This window comes from Gnatocerus cornutus, unplaced genomic scaffold (genome assembly GCF_029298725.1).
Source record: "Gnatocerus cornutus isolate USDA-ARS CGAHR unplaced genomic scaffold, icGnaCorn1.1 ctg00000023.1, whole genome shotgun sequence".
Taxonomy (NCBI): domain Eukaryota; kingdom Metazoa; phylum Arthropoda; class Insecta; order Coleoptera; family Tenebrionidae; genus Gnatocerus; species Gnatocerus cornutus.
In genome coordinates this window covers 2,010,431-2,035,155 of record NW_028275375.1, presented here as the reverse complement: position 1 = coordinate 2,035,155, position 24,725 = coordinate 2,010,431, and the positions used below count along the sequence as shown (strand labels likewise).

General features: G+C 38.0%; 4 protein-coding genes across 5 annotated transcripts; 2 read left to right on the top strand and 2 right to left on the bottom strand.

The window, feature by feature from the left end:
• LOC148166322 (receptor-type tyrosine-protein phosphatase H-like) lies at positions 1-9,684 on the top strand. Of its 2 annotated transcripts, XM_088049270.1 has the most exons (15): positions 3-653; positions 3,525-3,785; positions 3,832-4,125; positions 4,174-4,506; positions 4,551-4,788; positions 4,834-4,913; positions 4,958-5,263; positions 5,308-5,664; positions 5,717-5,828; positions 5,867-6,096; positions 6,146-6,360; positions 6,410-6,684; positions 6,818-6,953; positions 7,000-7,066; positions 9,476-9,684. In XM_088049270.1, the coding sequence occupies exons 1-15, from the start codon at positions 206-208 to the stop codon at positions 9,568-9,570; spliced, it is 3,447 nt and encodes a 1,148-aa protein (XP_087905396.1). In that variant the 5' UTR covers positions 3-205; the 3' UTR covers positions 9,571-9,684. The 2 variants fall into 2 exon arrangements, with proteins under 2 accessions (XP_087905397.1, XP_087905396.1); XM_088049271.1 differs by lacking the exons at positions 6,818-6,953; positions 7,000-7,066; positions 9,476-9,684 and having other exon boundaries at positions 1-653; positions 6,146-6,355; positions 6,410-6,525.
• Positions 6,686-10,799, bottom strand: LOC148166321 (uncharacterized). The gene is made up of 3 exons (XM_088049274.1): positions 10,643-10,799; positions 9,686-10,591; positions 6,686-6,917 (listed from the first exon to the last, which is right to left on the bottom strand). Exons 2-3 carry the CDS (start codon positions 10,573-10,575, stop codon positions 6,899-6,901), a joined length of 909 nt encoding a protein of 302 aa, XP_087905400.1. The 5' UTR covers positions 10,576-10,591; positions 10,643-10,799; the 3' UTR covers positions 6,686-6,898.
• Positions 10,800-10,846: 47 nt separating this feature from the next.
• On the bottom strand, positions 10,847-24,615 carry LOC148166319 (uncharacterized). Its single transcript, XM_088049269.1, has 16 exons — positions 24,273-24,615; positions 24,100-24,226; positions 23,395-24,055; positions 23,149-23,351; positions 23,015-23,100; positions 22,904-22,966; positions 22,584-22,853; positions 22,302-22,421; positions 22,105-22,251; positions 21,733-22,058; positions 21,478-21,688; positions 21,316-21,431; positions 12,066-12,345; positions 11,643-12,017; positions 11,394-11,596; positions 10,847-11,337 (listed from the first exon to the last, which is right to left on the bottom strand). Exons 1-16 carry the CDS (start codon positions 24,435-24,437, stop codon positions 11,193-11,195), a joined length of 3,498 nt encoding a protein of 1,165 aa, XP_087905395.1. The 5' UTR covers positions 24,438-24,615; the 3' UTR covers positions 10,847-11,192.
• Positions 16,725-21,325, top strand: LOC148166320 (uncharacterized). Its single transcript, XM_088049272.1, has 3 exons — positions 16,725-16,964; positions 17,468-17,623; positions 20,102-21,325. The coding sequence occupies exons 1-3, from the start codon at positions 16,941-16,943 to the stop codon at positions 21,293-21,295; spliced, it is 1,374 nt and encodes a 457-aa protein (XP_087905398.1). The 5' UTR covers positions 16,725-16,940; the 3' UTR covers positions 21,296-21,325.
• Positions 24,616-24,725: the final 110 nt, after the last annotated feature.

Genomic DNA, 24,725 nt, shown 5'->3' with positions numbered 1-24,725 from the left:
TATCAGCTCGGGGCTTTTAGTCGCTTTTAGTACCAACCCGAGCATTGTTATCCGCAATTTGTTATCAAATTAAGTACGCGAATTTTAATACAGTGAAAATGTAGGGAACGAAATTCACTCATTAGTCATAAGTGTTGTGCTGAGCCGGCAAATTGATAAAAAGCATCCTGTTTAACTGCAAAATACGCCAAACGCTGATGTGACAATGAACGTGGTGGTGTGGATTGTGGTGGTTGGTGTTCAATGTGCAGTTGCCAGAAATGGCTTTGATAACGATTTACCAGAGAGTACGAACTTTTCCACGCGAAAAGAGAAGAACGCCAGTGTGACCCCTTCAGTGGGGAGCAAAGACAACATTTTACGGTTTCCAGGGTACAAAACAAATGGTACCAGTCCATGGTACGAAAACACGACGAAGAAAAATTACGTGCGGAATCGCAGTCAAAATGAAGTTTCGAAGGTGCAGGAAAACGGAAGCACGCAAGGGAGGGAGAGTACTGTTGGTACTACTGAATTGACGGAAAAGGAAGAAACTGAGAGTACTTCTCAGACTGAAAGTACTTCGCAGACTGAGAGTACTTCTCAGTTTAGTACGTCGTCTTCTGAAAGTACAACTTCTGGAGGTGGAGTTCCACAAGAGTCATGTCCCTCCAGTAAGCATTTCTTTGTTAAAAGCGGTCGTTCCATTATTTGTTCGTTTTTCGAACAGATGGAGCATGGAACGAGCTGTTATAAATTAGTGGTGTAGCCATAAAAATGACAATAGTAAAACGTCATTTATTTAATATTTTACAACTCTTTTATTATCCAATATCGTGCAAAATTAGAACAGTTTTCTGATAAAAGTACAATGGAACGGTGTGAAATACGTTGACATTGACATTCATCCAAAAGTAATCAGAAAATTCTTATCTCAATGTTGAAACAATAAAATTTTAATTTATTTTAATTCAGTTTAACATTATCTTGTCTTAAAGCCGTTTTTGCTCATCTCTAACCTATTTTTTCCGTTGCGGCATTATTTTAACGATTTTTTAGAAAACCAATTTGAAGTTTCCATTTAGGGACATTTTCCTAGAACGGTTAAGTTGGCAAACCGTCATCAAGTGACGTTTATTATTGGAAGGAGTACCAACTCACAAAACTGTGCCTTAAAACGCCGAAACAGATGAATGCTAGAACTTCAAAATTGATAAATTCAAATACAGTTGGGACACGAATTCTGGGTTTCTTCTTGTCAAAAAGTGAATTCAACTTTACTGTCATTAAAGTCACATTTATTTTGATATTTTGACAGTTGGACAGTTGAATTTTTGACAAAGTTGATTGAGTGGGAGTCAATTGGGAGTCAATTTTACGTTTTCACCCTTTACCGCACAAAGTTGGCAGTTTCGTCGTTTCATTGGTACGTAAAGGTGGTTTTAAACTTGACAGTTGACATTGTCCAGAATTCCATGACCATAAGTGTACTTACAGTAGCGGTCGTGGAATTTTGGAAAAGATTTTTTTGACAAAATGTCAAATGTTTGTGTCAAAAAGATTTTTCTAGTAGGCCGAAATAGATATTTACTTAACAAGTGCGGAAAGCGACCAATTTCGCACGAGTGTGAATGTAGATGCACGAGGCGCCAGCCAAGTGCAGATATTACACGAGTGCAAGAAAGACACTTTCCGACGAGTTATGTACGCTATTTTTCCTACGACCTTCCATCATCAGGAAGAAACCATAAGTTTCGACAATAGTTCATGTCTTATCTATACTAAATGTCATTTTTCTACGACCTTATACAGGGTGATTTTTAAAAAACGGCAGGCGTTGTAGAATTTCTATTTATAAACCGATTTCAAAAATTTAAAAAACAAATTAAACGGTTTTTGATTTACCATAAACTGATGATTTTAAAAATTTTCTAAATGTCTTAGTATCTTTTGGGCGATACTCAACTTTCTTATTTTGAATTGGCACCCATATTTTTTTTTCATAATTTGCAAGATATTAATTTTCTTGATTCAGAAATGTGTAATATGTTCTACTTTTACAAAAAATATTTTTAAAAAAATTATCAAAATTGAAAAAAAATAAACAATAAAAGTTGATAAAATCTAGGTGCATGGTGTCAAATAAAAGAATGCCGTTATTGTAATGTCAAAAACAGCAAATAACAGAAAGAACTGACCATTTTTTTTGAAATTATTAATAACAAAAGAAAATAAAAATTACAAATCAGAAAAAACATCTACAAGGTGTTAATAAATGTTTCAGTCAAAATTGTCTTGTCAGAAACGACCTAACCAATTCATTTTCAATATTATGCATATTGTTTTACAGTGAATCGTCTAGATATTTGAGACAAAATTTCAAGAATTACATTTGTATTTCAAAATAACTGTCAATTTTGACAGGTCTGTGCGGATATATTCATATCACACTAGTGACTTTTACTTTCGTAAATGGATATACGAAATCATCAACTTTCGGAGTCATTTAACCGTGTAGAAAATTCCACTTTCAAATAGAATCCTAGGAAAAGGATTTTTAGGCAATAAAACAAAGCAATGTGAAGTATTCTCTATTGTCACTTTGCCACATTTTAATAATTTGTTAATATTTCTTAGAAGTCCAAAATTTCGACAATAAGTTTTGGGGTACAAAAGACGATCGTGACAGTTCTGTCAATGAAAAAAAAAACAAACACACGTAGAATAATCAAACTGGCATTGAAAAAATGTTTAAAATATTAATTTTGTTTGACAGTTTTTGAAATGTCACAATCGGTAAAATGGCAGTTGTACCAACGTACCAAAATAAAACAGGTGGAATTAATGTGAACCTATGTTTTCTTAAATTTTATGACAACTACATCATCACTTCAAATAACTTTATTATATTATCAAGTGTGTAAACGTCAGTGTTATCAATGACTAAAAATGTAGGTATGTTTGCAGATCCGGCTTAAGATCCGATGTCATGGTGAATATTTCATTAAAAAATGGTTTTAATTCGTGAATTTTTAAGTATGTGGACACTTCCGGTCAGAAAAAGTTTGCACTGTCAAGTGTGAAATGGCCTTTACGTAATTTTGCGTAATAATCGGTTGACATTTTGACAATATTTAATGTAGTCTACGCTTTACTGTCAAAATAAGTGACAAAATAATTCGTAAAGGATGCTGTGACAATCACGTGATTTTGACGTCCAAAATATCACGTCGAATTATCTCAGAATGACGTCACTTCAAAATTTGGGAAATCAATGCAGGCTTGCCAACCCACGCCCGAAAATAACCGAATTTTGCTAATTTAAAAAATCTAATAAAAAAATAACTTTAATAGTTGCGGCTGTCAAAATTCCCCATTGTAGTAATAATCACTCAAGATAACATAACTTCCTTCCTAATACGATAATCACAGTTAAAAGTTCATTTTTATAATAACAAACAGATAACTTGCAATTTTCGAGCCTCAATTTAGTTTGCGCCGACGCAAGTCCGAAATTACAGGAACCTGTAATCCTATCTTTTTAGTACCATCCGTGACTTTCCTCGTCACCCCCATGGATTTCAACGCAACTATAACATGGGAAGCCCCTGCAAATCTCGAGTGCGTGGAATCATACACCATTGAGGTCGATGGTCAAACCATCACTCTTAACAATTCCGAAGTATCATACACCATTGAGGATCTGTATGCATGCACTGACTACACCGTCAGCATTACCGTGGAGGGTCCAGGTCAAGTACCTGGAGAACCAACTGAAGAGAGTTTCAACACAACAGTTCCAGAAAGTACGCGTCTTTTCCCATAGCGAAATTTTACTAACTGTTAGTTCAGGTTTTAGTACTTATCAAGTCCAGAATTTAGAAGCTAAAGGAACTCTGGATGGAGTGGATGTCCGGTGGGAACCACCTCCAGACAACGTGTCTAATTGCGTCACCAGTTACCACTTGGTCTTCTGGGATACCAGCGATAACCAACAAACCGGAGAAGTGGAACTTAACGCGACTGAAGTTAACACGACTTTACCATACATCGCTTGCATGGAGTACGATATACAAATAGTACCAAAAGCTGGAGAGATAAAGGAAGGACAAAACAAAATTATTACTTTTTCTGCAGAACCACGTCGTAAGTTAAATTCTCCACGTGTTCTTTCATACTTAAATAAATTTTCAGCGGCTAAAGCTCCTCGAGTTCTTGAAGGGTCGATTATCACGAACAAAACCGAAACGAAGGTAATATGGTTAACAAACGACATCGCGGAGAATAAATGCAAATACGAGACGATAATAATGACGTGTGTTGCACCTCCGGAGAGCAACCACAACTTCTCTTGGATTATCACAAGAGGTGATTCTGTGTTAGAAATTGGAGATAACACCACAAAGAGATTTCCAATGTCTGTTGAGAATCTCTCTCCCTTCACCAACTACACTTGCGAGGGTTTGGTGGTCAACGAAGCTGGAAACTCTCCAGTGAAGATCTACACCATCCGGACCGACGAAGATGGTAAAGTTGCCCTTTTCCACACTTTCACTATGGTAAAATTTCAGTTCCTCCACCCCCTAAGATGGTACAAGTCACCGATGTCACTTCCTATAATTTCACGATAACGTGGACGGAATTAGAAGAGGTCCCTGGGGTTCTAACAGGCTATAGCTTGCTAATTGGGGATGGAGGCCCTCTGGAGGTCCACGGTAAAGAATGCACAAGCAATGTCACCGACCACTACGTTGATCTAGACGGAGATGTCACCACGTTTGTTTTTCAAGAAGCAGTTCCTTATTACAGGTACGTGTGGTACTCATAGAAATTGATCATACTTGGTACTTCCAGGTACACAGTCTCCGTGTTCGGAATTGACAGTGCCGGCAACGGAACGGCAGCCACCACGGACACAACCACCGCCTCCACAGGTACCACCTTAACACCGCAACTTTCAGTACAATTTTTTTTGTAGTACCCGACAATATAGTGGATCTGCAGGTGGATCCCCAGTACGACACCTCTGAGACTTATGGTGGTACCGCCACCGTTAAGTTTAACCCCCCGTGTAGCATCAACGGACCGTTCAAACACTACGAAGTGTCGTTCAGTGGTACTAGAAAAGACTTCGAGGATCATAATGGTACCGTTCAAACCAACGCGACTGAGACAGTTGTGGAAATTCAACCAGATCGAGACTACACCTTCAATGTCGTTGTGGTAAATGAAGAGTTTCGTTCGTCTCAAGTCTTAGCTGCGCCGTTCCACTCCAGAGCCGGAGGTGAGGTCTTCAGCTTCAAGTACCACCTTAAAATTCGGTTTTAGTTCCTGGGATTGGTGAGACGATGAAACCTCCTCAAGTTAAAGACACCCAGGCCACTTTCACACTGTCCAGAAAGGCCTTCAATGGTACTAATGGTGCCATCATAGCGTACGCGCTTCTTCTATTTAGTACCGAAGGGAATGCTAGCTTCGGATTCTGGAACAACACGAATGAAACGTGGCCTGCGCCCCCCGAAAACTCCCGACAGCTCACTCCAAACTTCTGGAACCCTTTCAAAGACAACGACACCACGAACTTCACCATCCAATCTTTGGAGGAAAACAAGAAATATTGGCTGTTAGTACGCGGATTCACCGCTGCCGCTTATAAAGATAGCCAGTTGTTAGATTTCCACACAGGTAAACAAATGATGTCACAGATAATCCTCTCTTATCAGTGGCGGAACCGCAGTTTTAGAAATGCCAATTGACATTGGGCTAATCCTTGGACTGGTATTTGGGATTCTGGCCGTGATCATTCTGGCGATATTCCTCGTGTTCCTGTGGAGACGCAAAAGAAAACCGTAAGTTAACACCAGTGGCGATTTTCACTCTTGAGTAGTTTCAGCGAGGTTACCGAGGAGGAAAAGCGGCGGTCCACAGCCGCCGCCCCCATTTCCAGCCAAAAGTTTCTCGCTTACTACGCGGATATCAAAGAGAATCCGAACGTTATAACAGACCAGTTCAGGGACTTGGGGACGCAGAGCAAAGAACTTGGGGTGGCTATGGAGGTTACTTTCGCCACTCTCCCAGAGAACAGGCGGAAGAACAGATACACAAATATTCTCCCTTGTGAGTAAAACTTGGATTGTACGTCTGTCACGAACTGGGTTTTTTCCAGACGACGCCACCCGCGTCACTTTAAAAATCGACGAAGACGACGAAATCAGCTCTGATTACATCAACGCGTCGTACATTAAAGGGTACTCGGGGAAAATTGAGTACATCGCGACTCAAGGACCTCTTGAATCGACCACGAGGAACTTCTGGAAAATGGTTTTACAGGAAAACGTCTCCGTGATAGCGATGGTCTCCCAGTTCATAGAACAAAGTAAAGTTAGTGTTGAATTCGTGGAAATGATCGCAGCTAACTTCACGTTTGTAGGAGAAGTGTTATCAGTACTTCCCCAATAACCACGAGAGTGTCTTCTTCGGCGAGTCTTTGGAGGTGAAGTGTTTAACAGAGCTCCACTTTGGAACGTATTGTGTGCGGACTTTGCAAGTTCGCAAAGACAGGGAGCAACGGGAAGTGGTGCACATGCAGTTTCTGGAGTGGCCAGATTTCGGGGTTCCTCAAGGAACCGAGAATATGTTGGAGTTCTGCAGACAGTTGCGGGAGAAGGTTAACAAGGAGGGAGGTCTTGTGGTGGTACACTGCAGGTACAGATCTGTTTTTTTTATTAAAAAAATGTATTATAAAAATAAGCAGCCACTTGTTTTGGCACGAATCAAAATTCAGTCTAAGTATACTTACGCCCATGCAAATAAGAAAAATAATACTAATGTTTCACAGCGCTGGAGTCGGTAGAACAGGGACCTTGATAGCATTGGATATACTGTTTCAGACCATCAAGGATCACAGAGATATTAACATCTACAAGACTGTGTTGGACCTGAGGAAACAAAGAACAAATATGGTACAAACAGAGGTAAAAAAAAGACGATAAAAGTACAAAAACTACTTGACTATTTTAGAAACAATACATGTTTATACATGTTTGTGTGAAGGCCTATTTGGAAGCCCCCCCTGATAATCCAAATGGTGAGTGCGTAAACGGAGGTGGATTTAATAGTCCAGGCAAAATAAACATGAACCTCGGTAAATTTTCTAAAAACTCCATTTTTTGCTCAAAACTTTTGAAATTTAGAGCAGTACATTAGTAAGTGTAAAATAATAAAACCTCCAAATTTCACAGTTTTAGAATAAAATCTGACAAAGTTACGGAATTTAATTTAATTTAAATAAAATAATTTAAATAAAAGACATGCAAATTTTCAGTTCGTCTTCGAAATAAAAATTTCTAAAAACTCTATTTCTTGCTTTAAAATTTTGAAATTTAGAGCAGTACATTAGTAAGTCTAAAGTAATAAAACCTCAAAATTTCACAGTTTTAAAATAAAATCTGACAAAGTTCTGAAATTTAAGTGAAAGCATGAAAATTTTTAGTTCGTCATCAAAATAAAAATTTCTAAAAACTCTATTTTTTGCTCTAAAATTTTGAAATTTAGAGCAGTAAATAACCAAGTCTGAAGTAGTAAAACCTTCAAATTTCACAGTTTTAAAATGAAATCTGACAAAGTTACGGAGTTTAATAAAAGCCATGGAAATTTTTAGTTCGTCTTCAAAATAAAAATTTCTAAAAACTCTATTTCTGGCTTTAAAATTTTGAAATTTAGAGCAGTACATTAGTAAGTCTAAAGTAATCAAACCTCAAAATTTCACAGTTTTAAAATGAAATCTGCCAAAGTTACGGAATTTAAGTGAAAGTCATGAACATTTTTAGTTCGTCTTCGAAATAAAAATTTCTAAAAACTCTATTTTTTACTTTAAAATTTTAAAATTTAGAGCAGCAAATTAGCAAGTCAAAAGTAGTAAAACCTCCAAATTTCACAGTTTTAAAATGAAATCTGATAAAGTTACGAAATTTAAATAAAAGCCAAGAAAATTTTTAGTACGTCATCGAAATAAAAATTTCTAAAAACTCTATTTCTTACTTTAAAATTTTAAAATTTAGAGCAGCCAATTAACAAGTCTAAAGTAGTAAAACCTCCAAATTTCACAGTTGTAAAATAATATCTGACAAAGCTATGGAATTTAAGTGAGTCATAAAAATTTTTAGTTCGTCATCGAAATAAAAATTTCTAAAAACGCTATTTTTTGCTCTAAAATTTTGGAATTTAGAGCAGGAAATTAGCACGTCTTAACTAGTAAAAGCGCCAAATTTCACAGTTTGAAAATAAAATCTGACAAAGTTCTGAAATTTAAGTGAAAGTCATGAAAATTTTTAGTTCGTCTTCAAAATAAAAATTTCTAAAAACTCTATTTCTTACTTTAAAATTTTAAAATTTAGAGCAGCAAATTAGCAAGTCTAAAGTAGTAAAACCTCCAAATTTCACAGTTTTTAAATAATATCTGACAATGCTATGGAATTTAAGTGAAAGTCATGAAAATTTTTAGTTCGTCTTCGAAATAAAAATTTCTAAAAACTCTATTTCTGGCTTTAAGATTTTGAAATTTAGAGCAGTACATTAGTAAGTCTAAAGTAATCAAACCTCAAAATTTCACAGTTTTAGGATAAAATCTGACAAAGTTACGGAATTTAAATATAAGCCAAGAAAATTTTTAGTACGTCTTCGAAATAAAAATTTCTAAAAACTCTATTTCTTACTTTAAATTTTTAAAATTTAGAGCAGGAAATTATCAAGTCTAAAGTAGTAAAACCTCCAAATTTCACAGTTTTAAAAAGAAATCTGACAAAGTTACGGAGTTTAATAAAAGCCATGGAAATTTTTAGTTCGTCTTCAAAATAAAAATTTCTAAAAACTCTATTTCTGGCTTTAAAATTTTGAAATTTAGAGCAGTACATTAGTAAGTCTAAAGTAATAAAACCTCAAAATTTCACAGTTTTAAAATAAAATCTACCAAAGTTACGGAATTTAAGTGAAAGTCATGAACATTTTTAGTTCGTCTTCGAAATAAAAATTTCTAAAAACTCTATTTCTTACTTTAAAATTTTAAAATTTAGAGCAGTAAATTAGCAAGTCTTAAGTAGTAAAACCTCCAAATTTCACAGTTTTAAAATAATATCTGACAAAGCTATGGAATTTAAGTGAAAGTCATGAAAATTTTTAGTTCGTCTTCGAAATAAAAATTTCTAAAAACTCTATTTTTTGCTCTAAAATTTTGGAATTTAGAGCAGTAAATTGGCATGTCTTAACTAGTAAACGCGCCAAATTTCACAGTTTGAAAATGAAATCTGACAAAGTTACGGAATTTAAGTAAAAGCCATGAACATGAATTTCTCAAAACTCTATTTCTTGTTCTAAAATTTTGAAATTTAGAGCAGAACATTAGCAAGTCTAAAGTAATCCTATAGATGGGAATTTTTGTGTCTATTTTGCCTGGACTGTAAAGTATCCAAAACTAAAATAATCACGCCTATAATTCCAGACGCCCCAACCGAGCGCATTTACGAAAACATGGACATTGTGCGTTCCTCCATGAAAAAGAATCTAATCGAAAACGAGCTAGAAAGCGCCTTATAGCATGTACTTATTTCGTTTCTGTATACCGTGTGATCCAAAAAATTTTCATTGGATCGCACGGTATTTACTTCTCTGCTCTCTGTGATCTGTAAATAAACAAATTTTATTAGTCTACCTCAATTCCTGCTTCATCATCGTGTGATGCATCCACGGGGGCACCTCAGGTCTCACATTTGACGTCGCCATCGCATGTGAGGGGGTGATATTCAAATTCACATTTGACGGTGGCATCGGGTGCGTTGGGGGCATCCTATGGTTAAGCATCATAGACATATTATGATGAGACATGTGAACAGGTGGCATCATATGAGTATTGTCGTGTTGAGGCATGTGCATTGGTAACAGTCTGTGGTTTTGTTGAGTACTGATTAGATGATGATTAGGAAGCATTGTTATATTTTGAGGTATTTGTGGTCCTGGTTTTGGGCAATCCGCGCTATTTACCTGTTCCTGGGACTGTTGGGACGCTTTCGCAGGTTTCTTTGTAGCTTTACCAGACTTATCTTTCACTTCTTTCTTTACTGTTGGTTTCTCCACAAGGATTGATTTGTTGCCTTGTTTCTCATAACAGAATCCCATGTCAAAGAGCAACCGTCTTAAAGTCATGAGAGAGAAATTCGGGAGCTGAGGGTCCCCGTTTACTTGTTTTAAAATAGTGTTCAGAGATGGTGTCACATTCTTATATTTCAAGTCATAAATTATCCTTTTTATCGCTTGTCTCACTGAACCATCATACTTGACATCTCGACTGTTTATGTTAATATTTCTCCTGATTTTCGTTGTTGAGGGGACTTTAAACCCTTCGCCACTCGCCTCCTCTTTGCGGAATTGAAAAATACTCTTCTCACTACAACCAGTGGCTTTAGAAGTCCTTCTAACCAACTCAGTTACGCAGATATCGGGGAATTCATTACGAAAGTACTTAAAGACGTTCAAAATGATCGTTTTCTCTTTGCAGGAGTACGACATTCCTTGCTTCATTTTCTTGATTTCCATTTGAGCCATGATTGTGTATTCTAACCTAACTTTCACAAAACTACAATAATGAAGATTTCTTTGATATTAAACGTACCTTTGATGGTGACTAATTCTAAGTGGAAGCTCGCAAAATTTGATTGATTAGTTTACATTTTAATTCATAATTTTCACTTTTAAAAATATAAACAAACGTCAATGCGAAAACAGTTGACATTAGTTCGACAGATGACAGAAAAATTCAAATTGTGGCGGCTTTTTTAAATAGCATTGGATTTTGAATAAAATAATACTGGACCAATAAAACTCGTGCTAAAATTTATTTTGGGGCTTCTTCAGCCCCATTCGTCACCGTGCTCTTAACTTGTGTACAACTTTTGTTCCGGTCTGACGAAACGGGACAACGATAACATTTAATACAGCGAGGCTCAATTTCTATATTTACACCACCGTCGTCACCTTCCTGGAAATCACAGGGCGATCGTGCTGCAAGTTCAAGGGTACAAGGCACTTGACAGGCCCCTAAGCTTTTATTGAGCTTCTCCCGCAGTAAAGCACTGATGAAGGCACAATCCTTTGATTTAACATCAGTTCGTTTCTTAGGAGGAACAGGAGTGAGGAACTTGGATCTGGGGAAAAAAGACAGTTTAGAGGGAGGGATATTTGCTGCTTTCGCTGTCTCGAGTTCTGCGAAAGCGCTCGTTGGCTATTTCCCGTCGCAACTGTTTGTTTTGTTGGCTGTATTCCAACGCCTTTTCTTGGTACATGTCGAGGTGTTCCGATGTTAAAAGACTGAGTACAAGAAGCGAACACCTTTAGATAAGTCGTGGATGGAACGAAATACTTACAACTTCTCTTTGAGCTCTTGGATTTCGAGTTTTAAGCGCTGAATTTCGTCCTGGAGCGTCTCATTCAGCGAGCGCAGTTCTCTAGTTTCGTGCTTGGCTTCATGGAGATCTCTTTCAACACTCTCCACGTTCTGGCGGTCTCTGCACGCGGTGTGTTGAAGCACCTCGCGCTCACTTCTTAGCTGATCAACGTTCCTGTCGACCTACAAAAAGTTTTCAATGGAGTTTTCGTAATTTGATTAAAGTTACGTGAAGTCTTTGCTCGTCGCGCTCCCTCAACTGCCTCCTAAACCTCCCATTTTCGTCATCCAGCTTCGACGACAAGTCCTTCATGTTGTGCAGCTCCTCCGAAGCTTTGTCGTACTGATTCATACACTGCCTCAACTGCATCTCCAAACTGGCAACTTGGCTCGTCAAATCCCCGATTTGCTTCTCGTAACTTCTTATAATTGACTCTTGATTCTCCAGTTTGCGCTCCAAATCCGCGGCGTGATCCAACGCCACCGAAAGCTGCACCCTGGTCTGCGTTGCTTCAGACTCCAAGGTGTGATTGTTGTTTTCTAGAATGTTAGCTTCGTGACTGAGCGACCTGAACTGATCCAACAGCTCGTTTCTTTCGACCTCCTACAAAAAAATGAAAAATGATAAGGGCCCCCTAATGGGGTGACGTACCTTGTTCGAAATCAGATCCTCGGTCCGCTTGACCTCCGCAACGTAGTGTTGAAGCTGCCTCTTCAGATCGTCCACCTGCCGCTTGTACAGCTCCAGTTCCTTCCGCGAGTCCCGACAATCGCACGTCGTGGCGGCGAGCTCGTCTTGGAGCCTCCGGTTCTCCTGGATGGCGCTGTCTTTGATTTTCTTAACAGTGTCGAGTTCTTGGCGCGCGGTGAGGAGATCCGTGTTGGAGCTGCGGAGGGTGTGCTCCTGGCTCACTCGTTCATCAATCGCAGCGCTGCGAAGGAAAATGGGAAATTTCAGGTCGGAGGTCGCTTTCACTGATTGAATTAATTTCAGTTACTTTGGAGTAATTTAATTAAGTCGACTAACAATGGTTTTATAGACAATAAAACAGCGCGTTTTGTTGGTTTTGTAGAGCGAGGAGGTTTCATCACGCGACGCGACGGTTTCTTCCAAATCTATAATTTATGGCGGAAGATTGAAAATGCACACAAAAAAGACCGGTTTTACGGTTACGAAACGAAATTCCCAAAGCTGAATGCACTCTGGTAATAATTTACTGTACAAACATGTGCAGAGTGCTAACGAAATTATGTGAGAATGTCTGGTTTTATGTTACATTCACAGGTAAAAACCAAGTCCAATTACATAATTAAGTGTAATGAAATGATTAACGGAACTGAAAAAGAAACTCTTAACACTGATGAGCAATTAAATTTTTTGTAAGAGTGACTTTACATTTCTTCTGCGTTGTTGTTGGGGACAATAAGCGAAAGTTTAACGAAGAAGACAACACCAACTGACACATGTGCATGAATTAATCGGATTAAAAAGGAAGAAGGATTTTTTAGGAAAGTCGGAATTTGTGGGGAATGTTGACAAATTACGAAAATAATGCGCAAAAATACTTTCTATAATACGTTACATAGGCGCGTGGTTTACGAATTTGCATTTGGATTCGGTTATTATGATGCGTGAAATTGTTGGAATGCATATTTTAAAGCTATTTCGCAGCTATAATAAAGGAAAATAGAAAAAAATTATAGAGAATCTAAAAATAAATGGCGCAAAAAAGGACAATCTCTGCAATTCGGAGAGGATTTTCAGGCAAATTTTTTAGTTGTATTATTACGTGTTTCTGCAGGCGTCAGGTGTTTAAACAAGTCAACTAAATAAAAAGTTGTGTGAGGAGTCCGGTCCTGGCGTAGGCCGCCGTACAAACAATTACAGAACTGCGAATTGGAAGAGAGAAAAGTTTCTTTTAATGTTACAAACAGAAAAAATCGATAGAATTTGTTAAAACGATTGAAATAAAATCATAATTTAAAGAATAGAAAAAATTGAAAAAATTCAAACAATCGGAGAAGAAATCTCAAATTATTAGTGCTCATTTTGCGCAGAATTTCACGTAGAATCCAAAAAGATAAGACTCGTTAAAATTGGTTTACAAATAATTGAATTATGTGAAGTTGAAATAGTTGAAATTTCGGGTTGTCGCCAGAAGGCCAAAATTCTGGAGGTTTAAAAACAATTTTTCTCGATATCTCCGGAATTAAGGCGAATATAAAAAAACGCTTTTTAAAATCGTTTTTCTTGCAATTTTTTAGCTTAGAAATCAATCCTCGATAGTTCGAATTGGAAATATAATTTTTTCAGTATGGAAGTTAGCTGCTTCTCGGTCGATATCTCGCTTATTTATAAAGCAATAATAAAGTGTTGGTGCACATTTTACGCAGAATTTCATGTAAAATCCAAAAAGGTAAAACTCGTTAAAATTGGTCCACAAATAATTGAATTATGAGCGATCAAAGTTTCGGATATCCCATTTTGAGTTGGAAAATTTTCAAAGCTCAATATCTCCAAAACTACGAAAGATTTTAAGAAACGGTTTTCGCCATCGTTTTTCTCGGGTCTTTTTACTTTAGAATCCGCCCTCAAAACTCGAAAATTCAATGGTCAATTTTTTAGGCAAAAAAATTTTGCGACTCAATCGATAAAAAAGTTTCAATTTTTGTTTTTTTTTATCGCCCCTCGTAAAATACTTGCCCTATCGATGTGAGATTTATCCACTTGATAAAACTCGAGCTGCTCTTTTGATTGATGTATAACTCAATGGTATTAAACGCATTTTTCGCCCCGGAACAGCTTCTTGAAAATGGCCTTAAAAACACCCTCTGAAAATCTAATTCGGTCGATCTGTCGGTTATTTATTGAAGAAATTTGGGCTACATCGGCTCATTTTACGCAGAATTTCGCGCTGAATCCAAAACCACCTTTGTTTTTCTCGTCAATCAAAAAATAACTGGGTTACAGGCGTTTGAAATTTTGGATTGTCGCCAAAAAGTCAAAATTTTAGAGGTTCGAAAACAAGTTTTCTCGATATCTCCGGAATTAGACCGAATATAAAAAAACCCTTTTTAAAATCGTTTTTCTTGCAATTTTTTAGCTTAGAATAGTTCGAATTGGAAACTTTATTTTTTCAGTATGGAAGTTAGCTGCTTTTCGGTCTCTAATTCAGACTCGGTCGATATCTCGCTTATTTATAAAGCAATATTAAAGTGTTGGTGCTCATTTTACGCAGAATTTCATGTAGAATCGAAAAAGGTAAAACCTGTTAAGATCGGTCCACAAATAACTGGGTTATGAGCGATCAAAGTCGATTGAGTTGGAAAATTTTCAAAGCTCAATATCTCCAAAACTACGAAAGATTTTAAGAAACGGTTTTCACCATCATTCTTCTCGGGTCATTTTACTTTAGAATCCGCCCTCAAAAATCGAAAATTCGATGGTCGATTTTTTGGGCAAAAAAATTTTGCGACTCAATCGATGAAAAATTTTCAATTTTTCGTTTTTTGATAGCCCTTCGTAAACTACTTGCCTTATCGATCTGAGATTTATCCAGTTGATTCATCTCGAACTGCTCTTTCTATCGATGTATAAATCAATGGTACTAAAGGTCGTTTTCGCCCAGAAACAACTTCTTGAAAATGACCCTAAAAACACCCTCTGAAAATCTATTTCGGTCGATATCTCGTTTATTGGTTTAGGAAATTTGAGCTATATGGGCCCATTTTACGCAGAATTTCGCGCTTAATCCAAGACTACCATCATTTTTCTTGTCCGTCTATAAATAACGGAGTTAGAGGCGTTTGAAATTCTTCTTCTTCTCGATATTTCCGAAATTTAGGTGAATATACGTTTATTTTCCATTTTACAAAAAAATAACAAAGGAATAACATTTTTTGCTTATTTCAAAACAGATAAATCTGCAATTAAAATTTCAGAATTATTAGTTTCTACTCTTAAAATAAATTTTTTCATTATTTTTATTTATTAAATTTTGTAATCGTATTTAAATTATAGCAGGCTGTGGATTCACAATATAATAATGCGTTAAAGATCAAAGAAAAATTTACCCAATAATGTGTAAGCATTAAAAAATTCGAAAAAAAATGCAATTGCATCCTTAACAATAATTGAGAAAATTCGAAACAGTCTTAAGAATTACAAGTTAGAATTGAACTATGTGCTAAAACAGGTAATGGGTCAATCAAATAGTGGAAATTGGTTGAGTTAAGGAACAAATTTCATTCCTTTGACATTCTTTGCAAAATTAAAAATAAAAAAATTCTAAAAAAAGAACACAGCTTAATATTAAAATTTTAATTAAAGATTTATTTATTTTAAATTAAGCAAAAAATATTATTCCTTTGTATTTTTTTTGTAACATGAAAAAAAAACGTTTTTTTTTTCTCTTGTGAACTCAATCCGGGGACATACTTTAGAAGTTGGCTGCTTTTCGGTCTCTAATTTAGACACGGCCGATAACTCGCTTATTTATAAAGCAACACTAAAGAATCGGTGCTCATTTGACGCAGAATTTCACGTAGAATCTAAAAACTCGTTAAGATCTGTCCACAATTAACTGAGTTATGAGCGATCAAAATAACTGAATTAGAAGCGCTTAAAGAACAAACTTGACACACACTGTTTGTTTTCCATTCTAAGACAAAACTTGATCATTACAGAGAAAATGAAACATTCTTCATGTTGTTTGATTTCTGTTTTTCATAAAACCACTCCTTTCAAATTTAAATGCGGCATAAATAAGTCTTTAAGATTAACATAGTTATCTAACGAACCTACAAAGTCAAAACCATTCTTCTAATTCGATCAGCCTTCATTAGTAGTTGAATAGCCCTTTCTCTATTATCTTAATAGAATCAACGATCATTACTAAAATTATATTCATTGTCCTCCATTAGGCAATTTTTCTCAGATCGAAACAATATGAAAATACTCTTCAGCAATAAAACAGTTTATTTAAAGACGAAACAAAGGCGTTAAGTAATAATCCGTCAGTAAAATGTTAATTTGTAGATTTAGCGCAAACTTTTGCTTAACCATCTCATGTTCCAATACTCTAGACTGTCCCAGTTAACGTAAAGTAACATTACTTAACACTCACTTCGATGACACGACATTGAAATTTCCCACATTACGCAAATTACTTCGCGTCTTACTTTCATAGAAACGAAAGTCCACCCTCAACACCCTTCATGACGCAACCGTTACATAAATCAATTGATTGGATAACAGACCTCGCGGAGCAACAAACGGTTTCACTTTCAATGGGTGGCGCTCTTGGTACAAGACCTCGATGACCCGGTCAAGTGAAAGCAAAAACATTTTGAACTTTACCAAGAACTTTTGTGCCAGTGACATTGAAAATCAGGAACCGGACAGTCCACCCTCTTTAAGAGACACGAGGTGGGGCTAACGCACCTTCCAACGCGAAAAAGACAACGTGACGCCGGCGATCAGTTCTGCGGCAGCATGGGTTAGCGCGGGTTTGCTGGCGTGTGGAAAATGGTGCGAAAATTGTATCTTGCAGTGAGTTCATTTTCCATAATTACACCAATTTAGTTGTGCTATAACCTCACACTCGGGAAAATTTGACGTTTAGGGCGATGCGAATAGTCATAACCGAGGCGCGAATTTTGAATATTTTACATTGCTATTTTAAAACCGCGACTTTTTCTGCGCATCTCTTACACGTCTAGTTTCTCAATTTTGCGGTTTTCACGAAGGGCTAATCAAACTGGTTCCACCGACTAGCTTGCTCAAGAACCGTGGGCTTAACAACATTCTCAGTTTACACCTTCGCCACCAACGATAACATAACAAACCCGAGTGAAAGTCGCAACTATTGACGCTTTTTTTTCACCACCATTGTCTGAAATCTACACATGTAATTTAATAATTGAACTGATCATTTATATAACTTTATTTCCGACTGTGAGTTTTCTGTGCAACAAACTTTTACACATAATTAACGCATCGTTATGTAAACCCGTGGGAAAACGCGTCGTAATTGTACCAAGTTTCTTGTTTAGATGCTATCGGCGCTTCTTTTGGGATGCAACGCAGCATTGGGGGCAGTGCTGCCGCCCCCTTGGGCGAATCCCAAGCTAAATCCCTGTGCGACGCAGCCAGGAGGATGGCAGTTGCTCTACTGGCCGCCCGATGGGAAATGCTACAAGATTTTTAAGGTAAAAAGTCGATAACTCGCATATTTTAAAAGCTCGATCTTCTGGGAGTTATTCCCCTGGATTTTGTTGCGAAATTTGAAAATTTGGTTACATTCGTGCAGTGTGCTTTGAAATCAATAGAGTTTAAGAGTTATCAAGTTATATTTTTTGGGAGTTATTACTCTTCACTCTGTTAACTCGTTCGAGAAATTTGACTAAATTGAATGAAACGAACAAATTTTGAAGACCGTAAATTTGACAGAAAGCGAAAAAATCGATCACTCTCATATTTTAAGAGTTATTCAGTCGAATTTTATATTTTTGGGAGTTATTACTTTTTACTTTGTTAACTTCTTCGTGAAATTTGATAAAATCAAATAAACCGAACAAATTTTTGAGATCGTAATTTTTACAGAAAGAGAAAAAAATCGATAACTCTCATATTTTAAGAACTGGAGTTGGATCTTTTAGGAGTTATTACCGTGGATTTTGTTATATAGAGTGCGAAATTTGAAAATTTGGTTATATTAGTAGTGTGCTTTAAAATCAATAGAGAGTTTAAGAGTTATCAAGTTACATTTTTTGGGAGTTATTACTCTTCACTTTGTTGACGAGTTCGTGAAACTTGATATTTTTTATTAAAAGAAACAGATCTAAAGACCGTCAATAACTTTCTTATTTTAAGAGTTAATAAGTTGAATTTTATATTTTTTTGAGAATTATTTCTCTTTACTCTGTTAACTCGTTCGAGAAATTTGACAAAATTGAATGAAACGAACAAATTTTGAAGACCGTAAATTTGACAGAAAGCGAAAAAATCGATCACTCTCATATTTTAAGAGTTATTCAGTCGAATTTTATATTTTTGGGAGTTATTACTTTTTACTTTGTTAACTTTTTCGTGAAATTTGATAAAATCAAATAAAACGATCAAATTTTTGAGATCGTAATTTTTACAGAAAGAGAAAAAAATCGATAACTCTCATATTTTAAGAGCTGGAGTTGGATCTTTTAGGAGTTATTACCGTGGATTTTGTTATATAGAGTGCGAAATTTGAAAATTTGGTTATATTAGTAGTGTGCTTTAAAATCAATAGAGAGTTTAAGAGTTATCAAGTTACATTTTTTGGGAGTTATTTGGTGAAACTTGATATTTTTTATTAAAAGAAACAGATCTAAAGACCGTCAATAACTTTCTCATTTTAAGAGTTAATAAGTTGAATTTTGTATTTTTTAAAGTTATTTCTCTTTACTTCGTTAACTAGTTTGTGAAATTTGACAAAATTGAACTGATTTAAGGACAACAAGAGAAAAAAATCAATAACTCTCATATTTTAATAGTTATTCAATTGAATTTTATATTTTTTGAGAGTTCTTAGTCTTTACTTTGTTAACCCGTTTGTGAAATTTAATGAAACTGAATGAAACAAACTAATTTTGAAGATCGTAAATTTGGCAGCAAGCAAAAAAAAATCGATAACTCTCATATTTTAAGAGTAATTCGATTGAATTATATATTTTTTGAAAGTTTTTACTCTTTACTTTGTTAACTCGTTCGTGAAATTCGATAAAATTTATTGCTGAAAGGAACTTATTTTAAAGATCGTAATTTTTACAGCAAGCAAAAAAAAACGATAACTCTCATATTTTAACAGTTATTCAGTAAATTTTGTATTATTTGGGAGTTATTATTTTTTACTTTGTTAACTTGTTTGTGAAATTTGACAAAATTAAATGCAGCGAACAGATTTTAAAGGTCGTAAATTTTACAGCAATCGAAAAAAATCGATAACTTTCATAACTTTCAAGAGTTATTCAATTAAATTTTATATTTTTAAAAAGTTATTTCGCTTAACTCGTTTGTAAAATTTGACAAAATTGAAGGAAACAAACTGATTTAAGGACAACAATTCAATCGAATTTTATATTTTTTAAGAGTTTTTATTTTTCACTTTGATAACTCGTTCGTGAAATTTAATGAAACTGAATGAAACGAACTAATTTTGAAAAGCGTAAATTTGGCAGCAAGCGAAAAAAATCGATAACTCTCATATTTTAAGAGCTACGAACTTAAATCTTTTGGGAGTTATTACCATTTTTTTTTGTCAAATATTAACCAACGAAAACAATTGGTAACTCTCATATTTAAAGAACTGCGAAGTTGAATCTGGAGAAGATGTGACCTTCCACAAGAGCGCTAAATGTCAGGTAATTAAGCGTTACGCAATAGAAAGGAACCGGAAACAATGGAAACATGTGGATTATGTAAATGAACGGAATCTTCGTACGCAAAGAAAAAAAACAAAAGTTGCGCAACTCGTTCCAAGAATCAAAGAAAGCGGACAACAATAAATAACCGCTCAATGTTCACCTTTAACCGAAAGAATGAAGCCTTGAAAATTCCTCAAATAAAACCTTAGCCTTGCCACAATCACCACAATGGCATTAAAGAGTGACATTTGTTCGCTAAACCGCAATGTTAATTGAATTTCTTTGTAGACAGGATATCCCTGCTCCGAGGACATGGAACTCAGCCCAGCCCCCACGAAATCCGGCGAACAGAAATTCTCCTCGGAGTGCCGCTGTCCACCCATGAAAGCCCAATCGGCGCGCGACGGTAAATGCTACGATTTGTACTCCAGCGGCCCGTGCGAAAAGGGCTTTTATTTCGCCCCCGACACCAAATACAACAACAACTCGAAGCGGCTGTGGGGGCTCTGCGCGCAGATGAAGACGTGTCCAGGTCCCAACGAAGTCTTCTGGCCGCGCGATGGCCGCTGCTACCACAAACTCACCAAAGGGCCGTGCTCGAAGGGCCAACTCATCACCACCACCCCCGAGAGGATCCCCGAGTGCAAGTGCAGCAAGCACCGCGAGTTGAGGTACTACCGCTACCATGATGGTAACTGTTACCAGCACTTCACCAGAGGGCCTTGTAAGGAAAAAGGTCATCTCTTCCTCCCCGATCGGACCTGCGGGTGCCACAGCTTCCTCCCGCATTTCCACGAGGAGACGCGGCAGTGCTTCGAAATTGGGGCCATCGGCCCTTGCAACACCGGAGAACACTTCCAATTGGACTCAGAGACCCGCAAAGGCTCCTGTCAGTGTAAAACCGGCTACATCCGCTATTTGAACACGACATCGTGTTACCGCCCCTACACGCAAGGGCCGTGTCCACCGGGAGACATCCTCATCAACTCCACGTCTTGCACGAAGCAACCGTGCGAGCGCGGTCACTTGTACTTCCCCAAATCCGACCGGTGTTACCGTATCGGGACCCGGGGGCCCTGCAGGAAGGGCCGCATCGTCACCTTCGACTTCGACACGCGCCCTTCGTTGGACGGTATCTCCTACAACGGTGTGTGTAGTTGCGAAAAACACGTCTACAGCAACCAGTGCGACGAAGAAGTCGTCGTTCATTGTAACAAAAGTGACGGGATGGTGACGTACCGGAAGCGGTGCCACAAACTGTACACGCAAGGCCCGTGTCCAAAAGGTGCCTGGATGGCCCCCAAAAGACACAAAAAACAGGAAGTTTGGAGTGAGAGTGAACCTGAAGACGGTGTCTGTGAGTGCGTCCCTGGATACACCACAATTCGGACGTTGTCAGAAATGACCTGCATGCCCCCGACTGTGATTTTAGCCGAGTTCTTAAACCGGAACTTTTCAATGGGACAAATTGTATCGTTATAACAAATCTTAATAAAACTCACCTTAATTGTATCTTCAGCTCGTTGATGGTGGCTTCCAGCGACGCGATGGTCTTCTCGCGAGATTTCAACTCCATTTCCACTCTGGCGAGCTTCTCCGTCTTGTCGTCCAACCCCACCTAACACCACTGTTAAAAACAACACTAAACCGCGACAGTCACCTACCAGAAGCTCGTCTTTTTCATGCTCCAACTGAGCCAACTGCCCTTTCATAATCTGCAGGTCACTCTTCAACATCTCCACCTCCTTGTTGACGCTGCCGCGGTCCAAATCGCGCTTCCGCAGGTTATCCAACGCCCCAGCAAGTTCCGTTTCCGTCTCCACCAGCTTGTGCTGGGTGTCGCCGAGTGAGCGGTCGGTTTGCTCGTGCAAAGTTCTACAAGAAGTGTTAAAAACGGAAGAAGCGGCGTTTTAACATACTTAAGCTGCGCGTAAAGCGCTCGCTGTTGGTTTAGTTCGTTTTGGGCCGCCCGTAACTGCTCTTTGAGCGTTTCGATTTGTTCTTGTAAAGTATCAACAGCCGCTCTTCTGGATCCTTGGGAATGAACAAGCTCGCGGCGCTCCTGTTCGAGTTTATGGACTTGTTCTTCGGCTTCCTGCAGTCGTCGTTGGAGTCTCTCCTGGTCGTTGATGTTACTCTCCGAGACGCTCTTCACTTTGTGCTTTAAGGCGTCGCGTTCTTCCTCCACGCGCTCTAAATCTGCACGCAGGAGGTCGCGCTCGCGCTCATTGCGTTTACAAGAAACCTGCAATTTGGGGGTTTTATCAAGTTTCGACTACTGAAATGAGTACCTTTGAACACGACGCGTCTTCAGGTTGCTCGCTTACAGTTTCTAGCCGAGACATCAAGTTAAACTTTTCTTTAGCTAAGACTTTGTTCTCGTGGAGGAGTTGCGCGATGCTTTGCTCTTTTTCCGTCAGTTTTTGTTGCAAGAGGTCCTGTTGAATTGTGGGGTGGAGTGCTGGAGTTTGGGGTTGATTGTACTTACCTTGTCGCTTTTACCACTGGAGGACCTACTGGGGACGTTCTTCATTTGGTCGAGAAGTTTGTGGTACTCCTTCATGTAATACTCTTTTTCTGAGCGCAAGTTCTCCATACATTCTTTCGCCTAAGCAAAGAGTCAAAGAAAATAATGCGAGTCGTAATTAACAGTTTTCACTTATTGATTTTTGCACTTTCATTTGTTACCGTGGGAATGGCGATCTCTTTTTGTTTTTGAATTATAACAGCACAAAGATTTATTAAAAAAAAAGAGCTTCTCTTTATTTACCTGCAAATCCTTGAACTCCAACTCTTTGTCCAGCAACTCCTTCAGGTGCCTGGAGGAGGCGCAGTTGTCACAACATTTGTCCTCTCGCGGGGTATTTTCAGGCGCCTGCACGGATGACGGCGGCGGCTGCAAAACCATCGGAGATTCGCTCTTGCTGCTCTTCCTCGAGTGAACTTTCTTCTTGGTTTTTTCGGTTTTTTGCACAGAAGTCTTCCGGGGACGAGGCGGAAGCGGAGATTCTTTAACCTCCGGAGGACGTGTCTTTGGTTCCTGTAGAAATACAACAATGAAGGGACAATGTTGAGAATCACAAAACAGACCTCGGGTTTCTGTTGAACTTGAACTGAAGAGCTCCTTTGGTGCAGAGACCCGGACTCTTGGACCTGCGAGAAATTAAATTAACAGGACTGAAGCTCGAGGTCCTGACTTACTAAAGAACACTCCAACTCGGCGATTTTCCTCTTCTGTTCCGCCGACATTCGTGTTAAGCGGTCGATTTCCATGTTAAGGTCGTGCTCTGAAATAAAAATTTCAAATTTGGAACTTTATGGTGCTGAAGAGGTACCAATGATGGTAAAGTTGTTGATCCTGTCGGTCAATCGCTTCTTCTCTTCCAAGGACGTCTCCAGGACGGTTTGTAAGTGTCTCTTCTCCACCGCAATCGTCTCTAATTCCGCGCTGAGTTTCAGTTTGTCTTGTTTGAGCTGTTGGTTTTCTCTTTCCAGAGTTTGGATTTGAGTAACACTTTCATGCATTCTTTCCTGAAGACTTTAAGAAGGTGTTTAACATTTCAACCAGGAAGCAAACTTACCATTTAACTTTCTCTGAGTTGTTTTTTACCGTATTGTTACACTCAGCTTCCACAGCTAGAGCTAAGTGGTCAATGTCCTTCATTTCCTTCTCCAACATCCTGTTTCTTTCCGCCAAGTGCAAAGCCCGCTTCATTGCTTCATGTTGTTTAGCCAAAGACTCTTTCAAGCGAACTTCCAACGTGCACTTCTCCTGTAAGATCCTGCTGAGTTCCTGCTGGACAGTGTTGACTTCCTCATGGGAGTCTTTAGAGCAACAACAGTCTTTTTTGATGGCGTGGAGTGGACGGCCCCCTTCCAACAAACAGTTCAATCGTTTAATTTCCTTGTCTCTGTTGTTGACTTGGCACTGAAGAAGCTCATTTGCTTCCATCAGCTTCAAGTTGTGTTGTTTCAAAGTCTTGATATCTTTAGCAAGATTTGAGATCTTCTGATCAGCGAGAGCCATCGCGCTGTTGATTTCAAAGCTTTTCGCCTTTTTTTCTTTCAATGCGGAGGTAGAATGTCCTTTAAAAGGGGGCCTCGTTTTGAGCTTTGGATTCAAAATGTCACACTGGGTCACTACTTCAACTTCTAATTGCTTGATTTTGTTTTTGAGGGTATTTATCTCACTCCGACTTTCTAAGTTTTCCGATTTTTGCACCTCCAAGCGTCGTTTTAGATCTACGGAAAATGGGGTCATGGGGGTACTGTGGGGGCAACCTCACCTTTCTGAATCTTCTCATTCTGCTCCTTTGACTGTAAAAGAGACAAGTGCAGCTCATTACACTCTTTGACGAGTCTCGCGTTGTCACACTTGTACGGTTCTGCTCCCAATTGAAGATTATCGCGCTCCTTAAAACGAGAATTCAGCCATATCTAAAGTCAAATTGACAGTTACCTGGATTGCGCTCTGCGCGATTTTCATGTATTTTTGGAGACTTTCGGTGGTGGTTTTCAGATCTGCCACCAGTTTTTCGACGAGGGGGAGAGACTCGGGGGTGAAGAGTTGGTAGTATCCCAACTCGTCGAGTTCCTGGCGGAGGCGTTTCACTTTGGAGTCCATTCTGAGGCGGTTTTGGGGTATTTTTGGGATTTCTCACATTATTTAAAAAAATAGAAATAAAATCTGACATAACCTCTCAACTTGTTTGACAACAATTCGTCGAGTGACAGAGGTTTGAAAACTGGGGTGAACAATGTTGCCAATCTTTTTGGTGTATTTCCCTAGGTGGGACACAATTGTTTCCTTGATTTGCTTATCTTCTTCTACTCTAACTAATCTAAGTTCTTCAGTCTAAAACGTCTCTTTTATGAAATAGAATTTTTGTGTGACTTTTGTATGAATTGCTAA